Here is a 14,895-nt window from a genome sequence, read left to right on the forward strand (position 1 = left end):
TCTGAAACCTGTTTAGTAAATACCTACAATATCTAGCAATTAACTATTTATTAAAAATTTGTTTATGGTTCAATATTAGATTATTACACATGATTTTGGGTTGTTTTAAAATTTTTTCATCATGGAAATATTGAAATTTCAAAATAATATTTTTTTATAACAGTTATTTCACCTCAAACTTCATTTTTTTTGTTTCTGTGGAAATTTTGCTGTTTAAAGTGATTTTTTAATTTTTATAGTTATATATAAAAATGTTAATTAGTTTCTGATATGTACTTTATATACCTTTAAAAAGAAGTAAAAGGAGCTTACTATGATCAAAAATAAAATATATGTACATTTTTTCTAAAACCTTGCTCGCCTTTCCGCCCAAAACCCTCTGGCACTTTTCAACATGGATTTGATTTTATCTCTGGCACTAAAAGGGTTAAAATATCTAGGTAGTTAAATGATAATTAATCTTTCCTGTCTATAATTTATTCAAGTGTATGACTATGCCCTTCCTGATTGGACACAAACGTTACTAATTCTCTTAGTTTTGCAGTTTTAAGTATTGCAGTGTTAAGATCTATAATAGTAGTACTCATTTTACTTTAGTAAATTATAACTTAAACATCATACTAACTCATTTAATACCACCGCAAATTCCTTTAAACAAGTAAATACTTGTTATGGTCCTTATCAAATTTGTTAGACTCTGTACTGGAACACATTTCTTTTATGTACAACTAAACAATTTTATTTGAGTTAAAAAAAAAAAAACAATTATAATAAATTTTACATTACAAACATCAATGATATGTATTGTTGAAATTTGTATTATTCTTTCGTTACTGAAACAATTTTTAATTCTTTTGTTGTGTGACTAATTATTTATCATATCTTTGTTTTTCATATACTTGCCTATACGTTTCAACACTATAAAACCTAGTTTACAATTTAGCTGTGAAAGTTTTTAGTGTTTTAATGCATTACAGCCTATATTAATTGCATACATTTGTGCATTTTGCAATATCTCCTTAATGGGTTCTATATCATATCACCCAGGTCATGACATCCACTATCAATCATTTTTAGGAATTTTTCAATTTAATTTGTGTTAGACAATTGATTTGACTACAAATTTTAACAGATTTTCACTCTCCTCCACTCCTACTTTTATATTTATTTTTTTTCATTTCAAGGTTTTTTTGTGGACAAAAATAGCATAGGAATTGTTTAAATGTTAAATTTAGCATCATTGTTTATTGTTGTACAGTTATTATGAGTTTTATTACTATTCAAATGTAACACAATTACAACATCTCACAACACACATACTCAAGTGTCAAACATACATTATTCTCAGATATAAATTGTCTTTAGGGAGTCTACCAATTCAATCGGATGTTGATGAAGGTAATAATGTAAATATGATTGACAGTTGTTTAATTTAAGTGTAGTTTTCATAAAAACATCTGCTTCCCTATAGACAATAATAGACAATAGACAATATTCTTTATTAACATATTCTTCAAGAACAGTTTTGCGTCAAATATAACATGTGGAATAAATTCATAAAAATGTACATTGTCAAGTGATTAAACATGATTTGAATCAAGAACAAAAAACTCATCAAGAGAATAAAATGGATGTTTTTTTAGCCAGTTGCTAAGCCGTTGTCTCAGGTGGTGGTCATCTGTCCCCTTCACTGCTGCTGGAAGATGGTTCCAAAGCTTGGATCCCATGTAGCTTGGCTTCTCTTCATATTTGGTCAGGCGGTGTACAGGGAGGCAGTAGTTTGTTGCATGTCGGGTGTTGTATGTGTGCAGTTGTGATCCAGTCTTGAGTGGGTTCAGAGTCTTTGTTCTAGCATATGTTATGGTCTCAAGTATGTACCATAATACTATAATGTACTATAATAATCTCCTATTAAGAGGAGATGCTTTAATTTTACTGCTGGCCGCACGTGTGAGGGTCCGCTTTTCTCACAGCAATAAAGTTGAACTGTGATATGATAAAAATAGGAACTCGTGTCAAATTCATCAATGTTTCTTCAGAAACCTGGGAGCTTAAGTTAGTGTCGCATAGCTAATTAATTGTTAAGAATACTTAATTTTACTGCCGGCTGCACGTGTGAGGGTCCGCTTTTCTCACGGCAATAAAGTTGAACTGTGATATGATAAAAATAGGAACTCGTGTCAAATCCATCAATGTTTCTCTTCAGAAACCTGGGAGCTTAAGTTAGTGTCGCATAGCTAGTTAATTGTTAAGAATACTATTATCTATTAATACTAAAGTTTTATAACTCATATTTTAAATAGAGTTTCTTATGAAAAAATAACAGCTAAAAATTCTTTGACAGTGGCTAAAGGTGGGCCAAATACTTTGGTATTACTGTTTTTATTGAATCTATTAACTTATTAAGCTCATTGGCATCAATGTCGAGGAAAACAAAGGAATTATTTAAACGCCTTGGAATCAAGAAGCTTTATTGTCATTAAATACCCAAATGTACAATAGACATTGCCAGAAACAGTAAACATCTACTATAATACTAATGTAAAATATATTGCAGTTAAAATTATTTTCTTGTTAGTGGTTCACATATTCTTGGTCTGATGATCAACATTATTAAAGTTTTCTAGTGTTAAAAGTAAAACTTTTACAATAAGAAAATATGTATATCATTTATAAAAAAAGGAAGAATAAAAAACAAGAACTGTCTACAGTGTGACTAGAAAGCTTCAACTGTAAGACTTATAAGAATAAGAATTCTATTCTGCCAGAAAATATTCTATACACACGTCAATACAATGTTACAACTTTTGTAATACATATTACAATAGTTATACAGTAAATACATATAGTTTGTATTTAATTAAAGTAACACCCAAACACATAAAATAAATGAAAAACAAAGTTAAAACAGATAAAATTAAAAAATAACAAACTTTACATTAAAACAATATGGTACTTGTATCATAGACTAAGCATTCATGAACACTGTTTAAGGGAGTTATCTTAAGCCAATTCTTATATTGTTATAAGAAATAATAATTGCAGATTTTTTTAAAAGCTCTACCAGTTTTACATGTAGACGCACCAATATGTGGGCACACCGCATTGCATCATATGAGGAAACATCAATAATGAGGTCACTGGTTTTTTTATTGATTATTCATGCAACACACAATCCAATTTTCTTCCCAACCATCATAAATCAATACATTTATACATTCCTACACATTTACAGAATTTTCGTGAATTATATTGTACACAATAAACTAAAATAAGACAATACGGATAATTTCTTATGCTGTGTTTACCACAATTCCGATGGTGCAGACATATCCATATACAGCTCTTTAACCCTTTTAACCCCAGTCATTTTTCCATGGACTTGCCAGAAAGCCCAAGGCGATAAGGGACCGTAGTGCAGAATTGAGGGAAAATACATCTAGTTTTCTTATTTTTGAAGATAATTTTTAGGTTTTTGTTTTAAATTGTTCGCAAATAAGTGTACTTTTATATGTAATAGTTAAAAAGTACTTTTACAGAATGATTTGTTTTTTTTTTAGCGTATATATACATAAATATTTTTTATTTATTTTTTATAGTTTGGACATACATAAAGGGTAGAAAAAAAATTGTAGCCCCTGAAAAATGAAGCAATTTTGTTGTACGCATATTTCTTATTACACACACTAAATTTGAAGAACTTTCCTTGATAATTGTAGGAGATATATCCAATTCATTGTATTGCTGCATAAGCACTTCTTCATATATTTCCACATACACGTCAGTAAAAGTATATAGATATGTATACTTGTTTTTGCACTTTTGAAATGATAACAATTGTAAAATAACACAAACTAATTGTAATTGTTTGTAACACTAAAACTTGTTTTATTTTTCAAAAAAGTAAAAGAAATAATATATAATATTTACAATATATACATTTTATATAAACAACTCAGTTCATTGTCTTCAAAAATAGCACCTTCGCCACTAATAATATTGTTTATCAAAGTGTTTTCACTCACTGGTAACTTTTCTCTACGACGTTTACCCATTTTTTTTACTAATAATACAATAAATCACACGAAAAACAACCGCTTTCAATAACGCAAACTAATTGAGGTTATAACTCAGCATACAACAACAAATGCAACTGAAGTCGTCTGACGGCTGACATCGACAAATAAACTACGCTCAACGACGACGAAATACGATGCCAATTGGAAGGTTTATTGGTTTTGCATGTAGCCCGTCTCTTCACTGACCACTATACCGAAACTGATGGCATTTGGACATATTATTAGCCAGCTACATTAAATTCTCAAGATGTCCGGTATATCGGACGTTGGGCATTTTAGCTAGACCACCTCTGTCCGATATATCGGACGCCAGGGCTAAAAGGGTTAAGCGTCAGATTGAATATATATTTTGTTAACGTTATGAATGTCCTGACTCATCTCATATTCATCCAGGTTTACGTTAACTCTTACTAAATAATAATATACATAGATGGTACTTTCATTATTTAGAACTCTTTAAATATTTGTCGACAAGATTCTCTACCTTTCAAATTTTACTGAAGTATATTATGTAGTGATAAAAGTGGAAAAAAATGTAAAATCATAGCCTACTACTAAAAGCAATTTTGTTGGCCCTTTTCTATTTTTTGTAAGGCTGGTAATATCTTTTAGATTTTCTATCTTTAGTGTACAGATAATGATGCTTTTTTCTGTTTATACTCAGTATTATGAAAATAGTTTATTAGTTACTTATCTTGGAAGTGTTTTCCAAATTCACATGAATATTCTGTGCAAACCTTATCATTGCTTATCTGATAACCACCTATTTCCCAAGATTGTTTCGTAATGTACTATACTTGAATGATAAATGCAAATTTGTTTCACTTGTCTTGTCTAGAAATGGGTTTGGCACCGTCTCTCCTCGTCTAAAAAGGCCAAGAAGGAGCAAATAATTGTTCATTTCTACCTAAGTTTTATAAAATGTAAATTTTGGTTAGATTTTCATAGAGCTATTAATTTATCTAATTTTAAAATAGATGTAGTTTATCATAAACCAGTAGCTTTGTTACTCCATGTAAAGGAATAAGGAGTAGTTTTTAAGGTAGTATACATGTACATTTTCAGAAATTTCTATTTATTTTATGGCTAACTTAAAATGTTTTCTCATCAAATCTTTTGCTTATTATTTATCCTAATTTATACTCCTGGATTTAAATACTTAAAACCACTGTGTTGGAATTACTTTTCCAGTTTTTAAGTTACTTCCCTGTTTTGTGAAGACGGTGCAATAGGTGTTACCTTAATAAATATTTTATAAAATATGAATCACAGCCCTATTAGTTTTTTCCTAAAGACAGGAAAAAATTGTATATAATTTCTTGCCCTTTCCATGAGGAAATTATTGGTATTTTAACTGGTACTTGGGGATAACCAGATCAATATAAAAATGGCTACAGATAATGATCTATATGACATTTTTACAGTATGTATGATTTAAACAACTAGAAGGAGTGATATGTTTTATTACTTATAAAGGATTTTATTCCATTAAGCAACATGTTGCTCATGTTTACTCAGAAAAATTTAATTTTCCTAAAGTCATAAATTATTTAAAAAAAGTGATTTCCCCAAAGTCACAATTACATAATACATGCTGTGAAAATTAATTTTATCTTCAGTAATTTACTTTGGGCCTGGTTGTATAACGGATGAAATTCCTACTTTAAATGGCTAAAATTCCTTGTAGAACCTGAAAAAACCTGAGACAAAATACCTGAAAAAATGTTTTTTCTTCTATATTCAGGAAAATAATCTTAAATGGCTGACATTCTAAAGTAGAAAAGATAACCCAACCAACATCCAAAAACAACAAAATACGATAATATATAAGGTGGATTTTGTAGTCTAGGTGTCTTTGGTATTAAAACGATGTATGGGTTCGCTTTGAGCTTTTTGTCACTGATTTTTTTGGATCTCTTCAGACGAACATGACTATAGATCCAGGATTCAAGTTTGAGACAGCATCAGATTCCAAACGATGCAATAAGAGGAAGGTAAACTGGAGCTTAACTCAACGTTCAAATCACTGGAGAGTTGGAACCTCTTGTAAAATATTTATTGAACACATTATATAAATGACAACAAATATTTGATTCTTGTTCTAATTCTAAAATTTATTTGATTTCCATGGTTGAATTTTAACGTAACATAAAGGCCTATAATTAGCTGATAGAATCCGGCATGATTTGCAGTGCAACATTGTGATGAAATTTAATCCTCTAATTGATGGTAATTTTTCCTGAAACGCTAGATATGGTTTAAATGGGGTTTTAACTCTTAAAAGCTATTATTATAGTTGTGATTTAATTGTAAATGATTTGCAAAACATAAAATAACACAAACAAGTGGTTTTTTAAAAATAGTTAGACAAAAAATGAAAACTGTATGTTTTGGGTATGGTTTTCTTAAACAAGAATACACTTCTAACTAAACTAACCATCGTCAACTGAAAGTGGGTCCTCTCGCCATCTTTAGCGTAGACCAGTGACTCTCATAAGTATACAACAGACTGCAAAAGTCCCTAATGTAAGGTACGGGAATTGAACCCGTGATTCCTAGGGCAATGCCTTCACCCAAGAGTTAACGCCTCAAAATTGTTGATAAGCTTCTTCAGCATTACGGGCATTAAGCACATGGTACCAATGTTCCCCAGCTAGACCAGGGATATTTTTACATATGCAAACTTTTGAATTTGAATTTATGGAGTCTTAGAAGTATTGGTTATTTGAGATGCTGGCAAAGAGAGGCTTCTGGTACCTTAGAAGAGAAGTTCTTCTTCAAAACATGCATTGTTAGAATTCAAAACTACGCTATTGATGTTAACATCACCTTTTATCACTGAGGATTTTGATTCAGCTTGCACAAAGTTGAGTATATTAGACATTATTTTCAATGGCTTGTTTTATTGGTCTACCAGGTGGTCGATAGATACTAAGCATGTATAAGAATTATTCTTCATGCTAAATCTTCCCAATGCAGCTTCACACAACAATTCCACACAGTGGTCAGATACATTAACTTGATCTGCATTTAAGTCTGATGATGATTCTATATAAATTGCAACTCCTCCCTGTTGATTGTCTTCTCTAGCTACCAGGGTGTAGCTATAAATTTTCTTTAGTGCTAAGTTGTTAGAGTTTAAGCCGTTTTCTATAAAAAATATGGTGGTGGGTTTTAGGATACTAAGTAAGTGGTCTAGCCTTTCTAGCTTTTTTTTAATAAACCCCGTGTGTTTTGGTGAAGTATTCTGAGGTTTTTTGTGATAGTGACCTGATGGAGATTTTTATTTGGACCAGGAGTTTTTAGTTTTTCTTTTTTTTACATAGTGTGCTGGCAATTGTTTGGATACCATCCAGGTTTTGTATCAAGTTTTTTTAATATTATGTGCTCTAAAAAAGGTATTTCCATTTGCTCTGGTTTCACTCTCCTTTAACTTTTCCTTTGCTCATTTACATTGGAGGGATCTTTATACAGTTTTTCAGTTTATTATTAAAGGATGTTCGACTGGCTCCTTCTATGTCATTATTGGATGATGTTTCATACTGAGGTCCTATGGTAAAAGATGCGGGCGGACACATTTTTTCAAAAGAGGTGTGACTGGCTCCACCTATGTTATCATTGGATGATACATGTTTTAGAACAACGGTTTCATTTAGGCTTCGGTGAATCTGAGGTTCAGTGGTAACTGCGTTACAATTACCTGTGTCCTGTAATAGGTTGGATGGGTGGTGTGTGTTTACTTTTCCCATATCTGCTTTGCATGCAAGTAGCTGCGCCGAGAGGCTGTCATCAGAATGGAAGTTGGCACTACGATCTCTTTAGTTTGAACGTAGAAATGGTGATCTCTAGAAGTTATATGTTTTCAAATCTCTTCATTTAGCATTATGGGGTTTTCTTTTTCCACTTGCAATGATTGTATTTCACCTTCAGCATCAAGTTTACTAACTTTCAATGCTTCATTGGAAGTTTTGGCTTTTCACTTCATTTTCTTTTAGTGATTGGTCTTGTAGATTGGGCGTATTCTCAGTTATTGCTGAGACTTTTCTATATTCAACATTGGTATTTTGAGATGTTGAATTAGCAAGATTCAGTTTACTGTCATAGTTAGGTAGATTTTTTCACTTTGTCTGTCAGAATTTTGATATTTTGCTCATAGCCAATTTTTCCCTTTGTGCATATGATCATTAAATTTATTGATCAATATTTATTTGGTTTTTAGTTTATTCTGTAGATGTGAAATTTCCAAATTTCTTTATTTTTTAGATTTACAATGTATCGTGAAAGAGTTTCAATTTTGTTTACAGATTCTTTTAGTCTGTCTTGTAATTCTGAGAGAGGTGTGCCATATTTAATTGTAAGATCACTTATTTCATTCTTTAGTAGACTTTTTATTTAGAAGGAGGCTGCTACAGCAAGAGTTAAGGACATCTCTAAAACTTTGTTTGTTGACAGCTCTACAACTTTGTCTTTTAGGGTATTTTCTCTGATTTTATAAGACAAATATGAGTGGTCATGTAACAAAGCTTCTTGTGCGTCAGCCAAAACACTTTCAAAGGCAAGATTCAATATTTTGTGTTAAGTATCATTCATCTGATTGGTGATTTTAAAAGGTGTGATGTCTTTTTTAGTCCTTCTCAATAAATATGGAACAATATGGGGGTAGATGTATTGCCTGGAGTCTTTTTGAATACACGAAGATTCCAAAAGGTAAAAGTAGAAGAGTTTGGAAACATCATACTCTTACTGGAGAATAAGTTAGGTTGTACACCCTCAAGGTTCTATTCTGGGGAACATTTTAAAACAAATACACTCCTAATAATGGAAATAGTAGAATGAGGTAGATGATGTATGGCTGGATGAATGGTTGCTGTACCTCTAGTCTTAACGGGTTTTTATCTCTACTAAACAATAATTTGATTAGTATTATCATAAAAATTCCTGATGTACGATCTGTATAAAAAGTGTAAATAAAATATCACTAATGGCTAAAACTAAAACACAACGCAGAAGACTGTGACCGACCAAACAAAACTCTTTTGTTTACAAACAGCTGTTTTAGCTGCGCACCTGATGCAAACAAAATAACAGCTGAAAAAACTAATTAAGACTGGAAACCAACCTTAGAGCTAAAAATAAGTCAAATACCACTACAAATAAATTAGTACTTGCAAGCTTTCACTTAATATGTCATTAAATGGTCTGTCACCGGTAATAATAATTTTTTATCTATTCTAACCAGTGAATACAAATCAGCCATAAAGTGGTCAATTTGTGGTCAGTAAACAACTGGGTCAACTAGAAATGGTCCTAGGGTCAAACATTGCTATTTGAAAAACTTCAGTTCTGGCTTAATCCTTGGAGAGGAATTTTTACATCTTTCTAATGACTTATGGTTGAAATACAATTTTTAATTTCTAAACAGTTTAGGGTTTTAGTATTCCTGTAGAAGTTATTGCAATTTGTGAAAAGGTTGCTCCAAATGATTAATTAGATTATTTTTTTATTTTGTAATTTTGATAAAAGTTTTTTGTTTTTGCACCACATATTGCATCATTCTTCTAATAATTCAATAGTAATGGAACAATCAAGCTTATACATTGAGTCAAGGTCTGTGAGCTCATACAGCTGCAGAGATACGTTATCTTAACAACCTGGTGAGCTGATAAGTTATCCACTAATGCTTGCAAGACAGGGTACTGAATGTGCTTGGATATGAGTGGTAAAACTACATGCTCATTTACGTTCTGTTTGTGTTTTGCTATCATAACTTGTAATAAAATATATCCCGATCTTTCCTCCACACTACTTTTAGCGGATAATTTGAAAAATCTGTATAAAGTAATTTAGCTAAGAGACAGTACAATTTATTGTGTTCAGTTGAATTGTTAACGTAATTTCTTTCAATGTACAAGGCATTTCCTTATTGAAATTAAGAAAAGCACACATTTCAATAAAGAATTTGAAACCACTTTTGAATTATAGCTGTATAAAGCCTCAAAAAACAGTTCAAATTGCTTGGATGGCAGTTCTTTAAATAATTATTACAACTTAATTTTGATACAAATTCTTTTTCAAAATTGGTTTAAAAATTTTTATCTAAAATTTCCCAAAACCTGTACTTGGGAAATTGTTTAGAAAGTGCTATCCAAATTCCATTGTATTATGTGCTGTACTGTTGTTAACCAACACAGTAATTAACCAAGTTGAAATTGAAATTCGAATGGGTTCATGTTAAAAAATATTTTCCCAATTTTTGTTTTGGCTAAATGCTTGAACTGACTTAGAGGAGGGCATTTATTATCAATATACAGGATTTGAAAAACTCCTGGACTGGTTTAGCATCCTCTTTATAGAGTTAAAATTGCACATCAGCATAGAGCATCTACCTTTTGATTGCCCTTTATTCACTCAGGGAGACAGCACACTTGGAGAGAGTGAAATCTTGAATTTATATAAGAAACTCTGTGCTTACACAGACTTTGCACCTTGAGATGACCAAACTGCATGTACAGAGATTGGGCTTGATGAAATGATTATGTTATTAGCTGAAATGTTGTTCAAGCCAAGGCCAGTCTCAATGAGTAACAGTGGCGTAGATGAAAATTATGTTGGGGGTCCCAGGGGGAAGGAATACCTCCCCAGCATAAAAGAGGTCCAGGGCACTCCTCCAGAACATTTTTTAGACACTAAAAATAGCCACTTTAGCTATTTAAAAAATTCTGTAGCTATTATTACTTTGAAATTTTTAGTGGTCTGACAATTTATATGTGATATTTTAAAAGATTTGTTGACCGGTGGTAAATTTTGTGGTTCAGCAGGCTATGTTATTTATTTAATACAATTAAATATGATTTATGAAAATATTCTATACCTCAACAGTATCTATCTTTTTCGTATGTGAATCTGATACAAAGTAATAAGATGAAGAGTATGCATTTTTATTGTTGCCTGAAGAAGCACAGCAATTGTATGAACCTCCAATAATATTTTTGCCAAACCAATAGGCCAAAAAAATATATATTTTAATCAAAACTTTTCACTCTCTTCTTCATCTATTTTCATGGTATCTAGGCTATACATATAAGCCAAATACCATTCATGGGTATTGACTGATTCACTACAATACCTCCAAAATTACAGAATGAATTTACATGGAACTTTGCACAGTGTTCACATATTAGTCCTACATCTTGAGTGAAAAGTCTAATAACAAAAACTGTGATAATATCTACCACAAAATTAAATGAGAATTTTTATCACATTCAGAGTTGGTTACATTAAAATGACCATTTGGCTCCACATGAATTCCATTGATGTGCTCAAGACGAGTATGTCACGTGTTTATAACCAATCGTGAGAACTCATGAAAACCTTTATAATACTCATTACAACAAAATCTTTGTAAACATTGGATGCTGAGACTTGAAATATACACAATATTTTAAAATATTTGGAAAAATAGTGGTGTAAATTTGTGAAAAACTGTGATACTGTTAATGATAATTCTCATACTAGATGAGACGATGAGGTAAAAATATGAGGTAATAAACCTATTAAATTATTAAATAAAATTAAAATAAACAATGTTATTATAATTAATATTGTCCCCTTTAATTTTATTAATGGCTTATTTTCATTATGAAGGACATTCGATAATGATTTAAATAGTAATGAAATTTTGTTTGGTATTAATCAAAATTTAAATGGAATTTAAGTTATTAAGTAAATGTTCTAAATTAATTTATTGAAGTGAATCCTGTACATGGATCAAATACTGAGAATAAATAAATTATAATTTTCAATTATATTGAATAACTTTAAATTCTTTTTTATTTGAATTTAGGAGGTTGAAATTAAAATATACTATTGTTATAATTAATATTATTGTTGTAATAAATATAAATGTTAAGGATATTTATTATATTGGGGATATTTGTGGCAACAAAAACTATACCACTAATACTTCTTTAATTTGACAAATTAATATTTTACTTAAACTAAGTTTTCCATTAGAAGTATTTGTTAATATACTATAATTTGATTTAAGAGATCAACACTTACATTTAAGTTATCTAATGAATAAGAATTTAATCAATTAATCAAACTTTTAAGATTAACTCTTTCAATTACAATTGGTATAAATCTATGATTTGATCCACAAATTTATGAACATTGTCCAAAAAATAATCCAGGTTGATTTATTAAAATATACACTTGATTAATTCATCCTGGGGATATGCATCAATTTTGATTCCAATTGATGGAATTGTTCATGAGTGAGTAACATCTGTAGATGTTACTAAAATATGAATCCGAATATTATAAGGTAAAACAATTCGATTGTCTGTATCTAATAAGCGACATTCATTTGATTCTAAATTAATAGTTGGTTTTATATAAGAATCAAATTTAATTTTTTTGAAGTCTGAACATTCATAAGATCAAAACCATTGATGTCCAATTGCCTTAATTGTAATTAAAAGATTATTAATTTCTTCAATTATATATAAAATTCATAATGATGGTTGTGGTAATGATAGTTCTCATTACATATAGTTTTCTTTGGATTTTCAATTTTAACCTTTAAAAATATTTCTTATAGATTATGTGAGTAAATATAAATGTTAATATGTAATAGAATTTCAGAAACTATTGCCGTTCATTTTACTAATTGTTAGCCATTTAATTTCATCCAGTTTATAAATCTGGGATTATTAAAACAATTGGACTACATAAACAATATTGAAAAAAATAAACGGTACTGTGTAAGTGTAACAATTTATGAAAAGCAGAGTAAAATTGTTTGTGTAATGTTGGAATATTGTTAATATATTAATGTTTCCAAAATATCACCTTGAAATGCACTGAAATGAGAGATTTTACAGCCCAACCAGGATGTGGAGGGTGGTGCCGAGAGAGCTGGAGACTCACTACCACCACAGGATCCTCGCTACCTGGTGCTGCGTGCACGCGCACGTCGGGCGTCCTCTGTCACTACTGCCTGTCTACTGTTGATGGCCCTTCTTGTCATGTGCTGCGGAGTCCTCGGCGGCTTCTACATGTACAAGCAGTTCGCCCACTCCCAGGTAATTTGTTAGATAAGTTTACTAAGTATTTTGAAGTTCACAGAAGATATTGATATTTTCCTTTGTGAATTAAGTGGGGTGCAAATCAACTTATTATACCGTCTCTGAAAGACAGAACCATCAGATGTGGGAAGGAAAGAGTGAGAGAAAAAATCTCTTTCATTATGAATCATATAAAGTTCATGTTTTATACCTTTAGAAATTCCAAGCGATTTAGAAGAAATTTGATCTTTTCCTTCCGGCATTTAGAATTTTTCAGAACAAGTTTTTTAGGGGATTCAAGTCTTTACAGCATTAACAGATGGTCTTTCCATCAAGCCTCCATGTTTAATTAACTTAATATTTGTCCCCAAATTTTTACGTTGTGTACAAGACTGTCAAGAGGTGTTAAAATTTATTTTTCTGTTTTATCAGTTGCAGTGTCAGTGTACTATTTGCTTCTCAGTTGTATTTGGTACGTGAAATATGCATTCAGAACCAGCCAATTATTCAGAATTATCTAGTTGTCATTAAAAAGTAAATTTGGATAAACATATTTTGCAGATAAATAGTAATAACCAATATATTTTCAATAATATGTTGTATTTTAATTTATGTACGTGTTCCCCCATATAATGAGTTTAATTTAAGTTAAACAGGTAACAAACAATAAATATAGATTATAAATTTTTTGGCAAGAAAGGTTCATTTTCCATAAATAAACTTCTGATATCTTGGGCTGTAATTTGTGAAAATTATTTGTTACTGTCATATTCTTTTTACTGTTAACGTCAAAATGTTTTTTTAACGAAACAATTGTTGTAGAATATAGTTGAGAAAGGTAGAAGATTAATAAAGGCTGATTTATCAATATAATAGCTAACAAGAGTTTCATATTACATGAGTTTATAAGCACAAAGAAAATTATTTGCCTTAGCTGTATAAAAGTAAGTTAATTGAAGTTTAGTAAAGTAAAATTTAGTATGGAGTAGGATTAGCTAATTTGTGCTAATGTTGCAGATGCATCGACTTCGAGGCTGGTGCCGAATCCCGTATGGTCAAGGTGAACAGGGCGCTCTCTTTGGGGACTACGGCAAGTTCATCCCTGAGGTGAGTATTGTTAACAATATTTTATGTATAATGTTTCATAGAATGTGCTGTCCATTCCTACAGTCGTGAAGAAAGCGGATTGATTCATATACTGAATTTTGGCAATAATTGATTCCTAATCGCCAGATTTGTGTGATGTGCATATAAGTTTTAAGACCCTTTTTGTGACATACATGCACATGTTTTAAGACCCTGTGGAAACAAGCACTGCACTAGTTGCTGTTCAGTAAAGTTTATCAATGCTTTCAGTTTACACTTTGAAAGTATTTATAATTGTAGTCTTTGTTGTTGCTTTTTGTGCACTAAATGATTTCTAATTGGTATTACTGTAAATTTTAATTCTGTATTGTTTTTCTACTTGGTTTCTTCACTGATACAAATTTTTAAATTGCTACCGAGTTTATTAGGTGATATACAGTTAATCTTGTGTAAGATAGGGTGAACTTTCATTATATAGGGTGTTCATAATTTTATTGTAGCGAATACAGAGGACTTCCTATGATATATTAGATGTTAGCACTAAATCGTTCACATTTATTCTGTATCTATTTTGATTAATGTTTTTCAAAAAAACTGTACATAGATAAGAAAAATAAGGAAATTGGTGGTTATGTAGATATTTGAGTTGAAGCTTGTGTCAG

At 30.7% G+C, this 14,895-nt stretch overlaps 1 protein-coding gene across 1 annotated transcript in view; it reads left to right on the top strand.

Moving 5' to 3' along the window:
- LOC124364177 (integral membrane protein 2B-like) overlaps positions 1 to 14,895 on the top strand; it is a 36,874-nt gene that overhangs the window by 4,633 nt on the left and 17,346 nt on the right. Inside the window, exons 2-3 of the mRNA XM_046819461.1 lie at positions 12,965 to 13,165; positions 14,165 to 14,254. Of these exons, the coding sequence (XP_046675417.1) occupies positions 12,965 to 13,165; positions 14,165 to 14,254 (291 nt within the window). The remainder of the gene's footprint in view (positions 1 to 12,964; positions 13,166 to 14,164; positions 14,255 to 14,895) is intronic.

This window comes from Homalodisca vitripennis, chromosome 6 (assembly GCF_021130785.1).
Source record: "Homalodisca vitripennis isolate AUS2020 chromosome 6, UT_GWSS_2.1, whole genome shotgun sequence".
Classification (NCBI taxonomy): Eukaryota; Metazoa; Arthropoda; class Insecta; order Hemiptera; family Cicadellidae; genus Homalodisca; species Homalodisca vitripennis.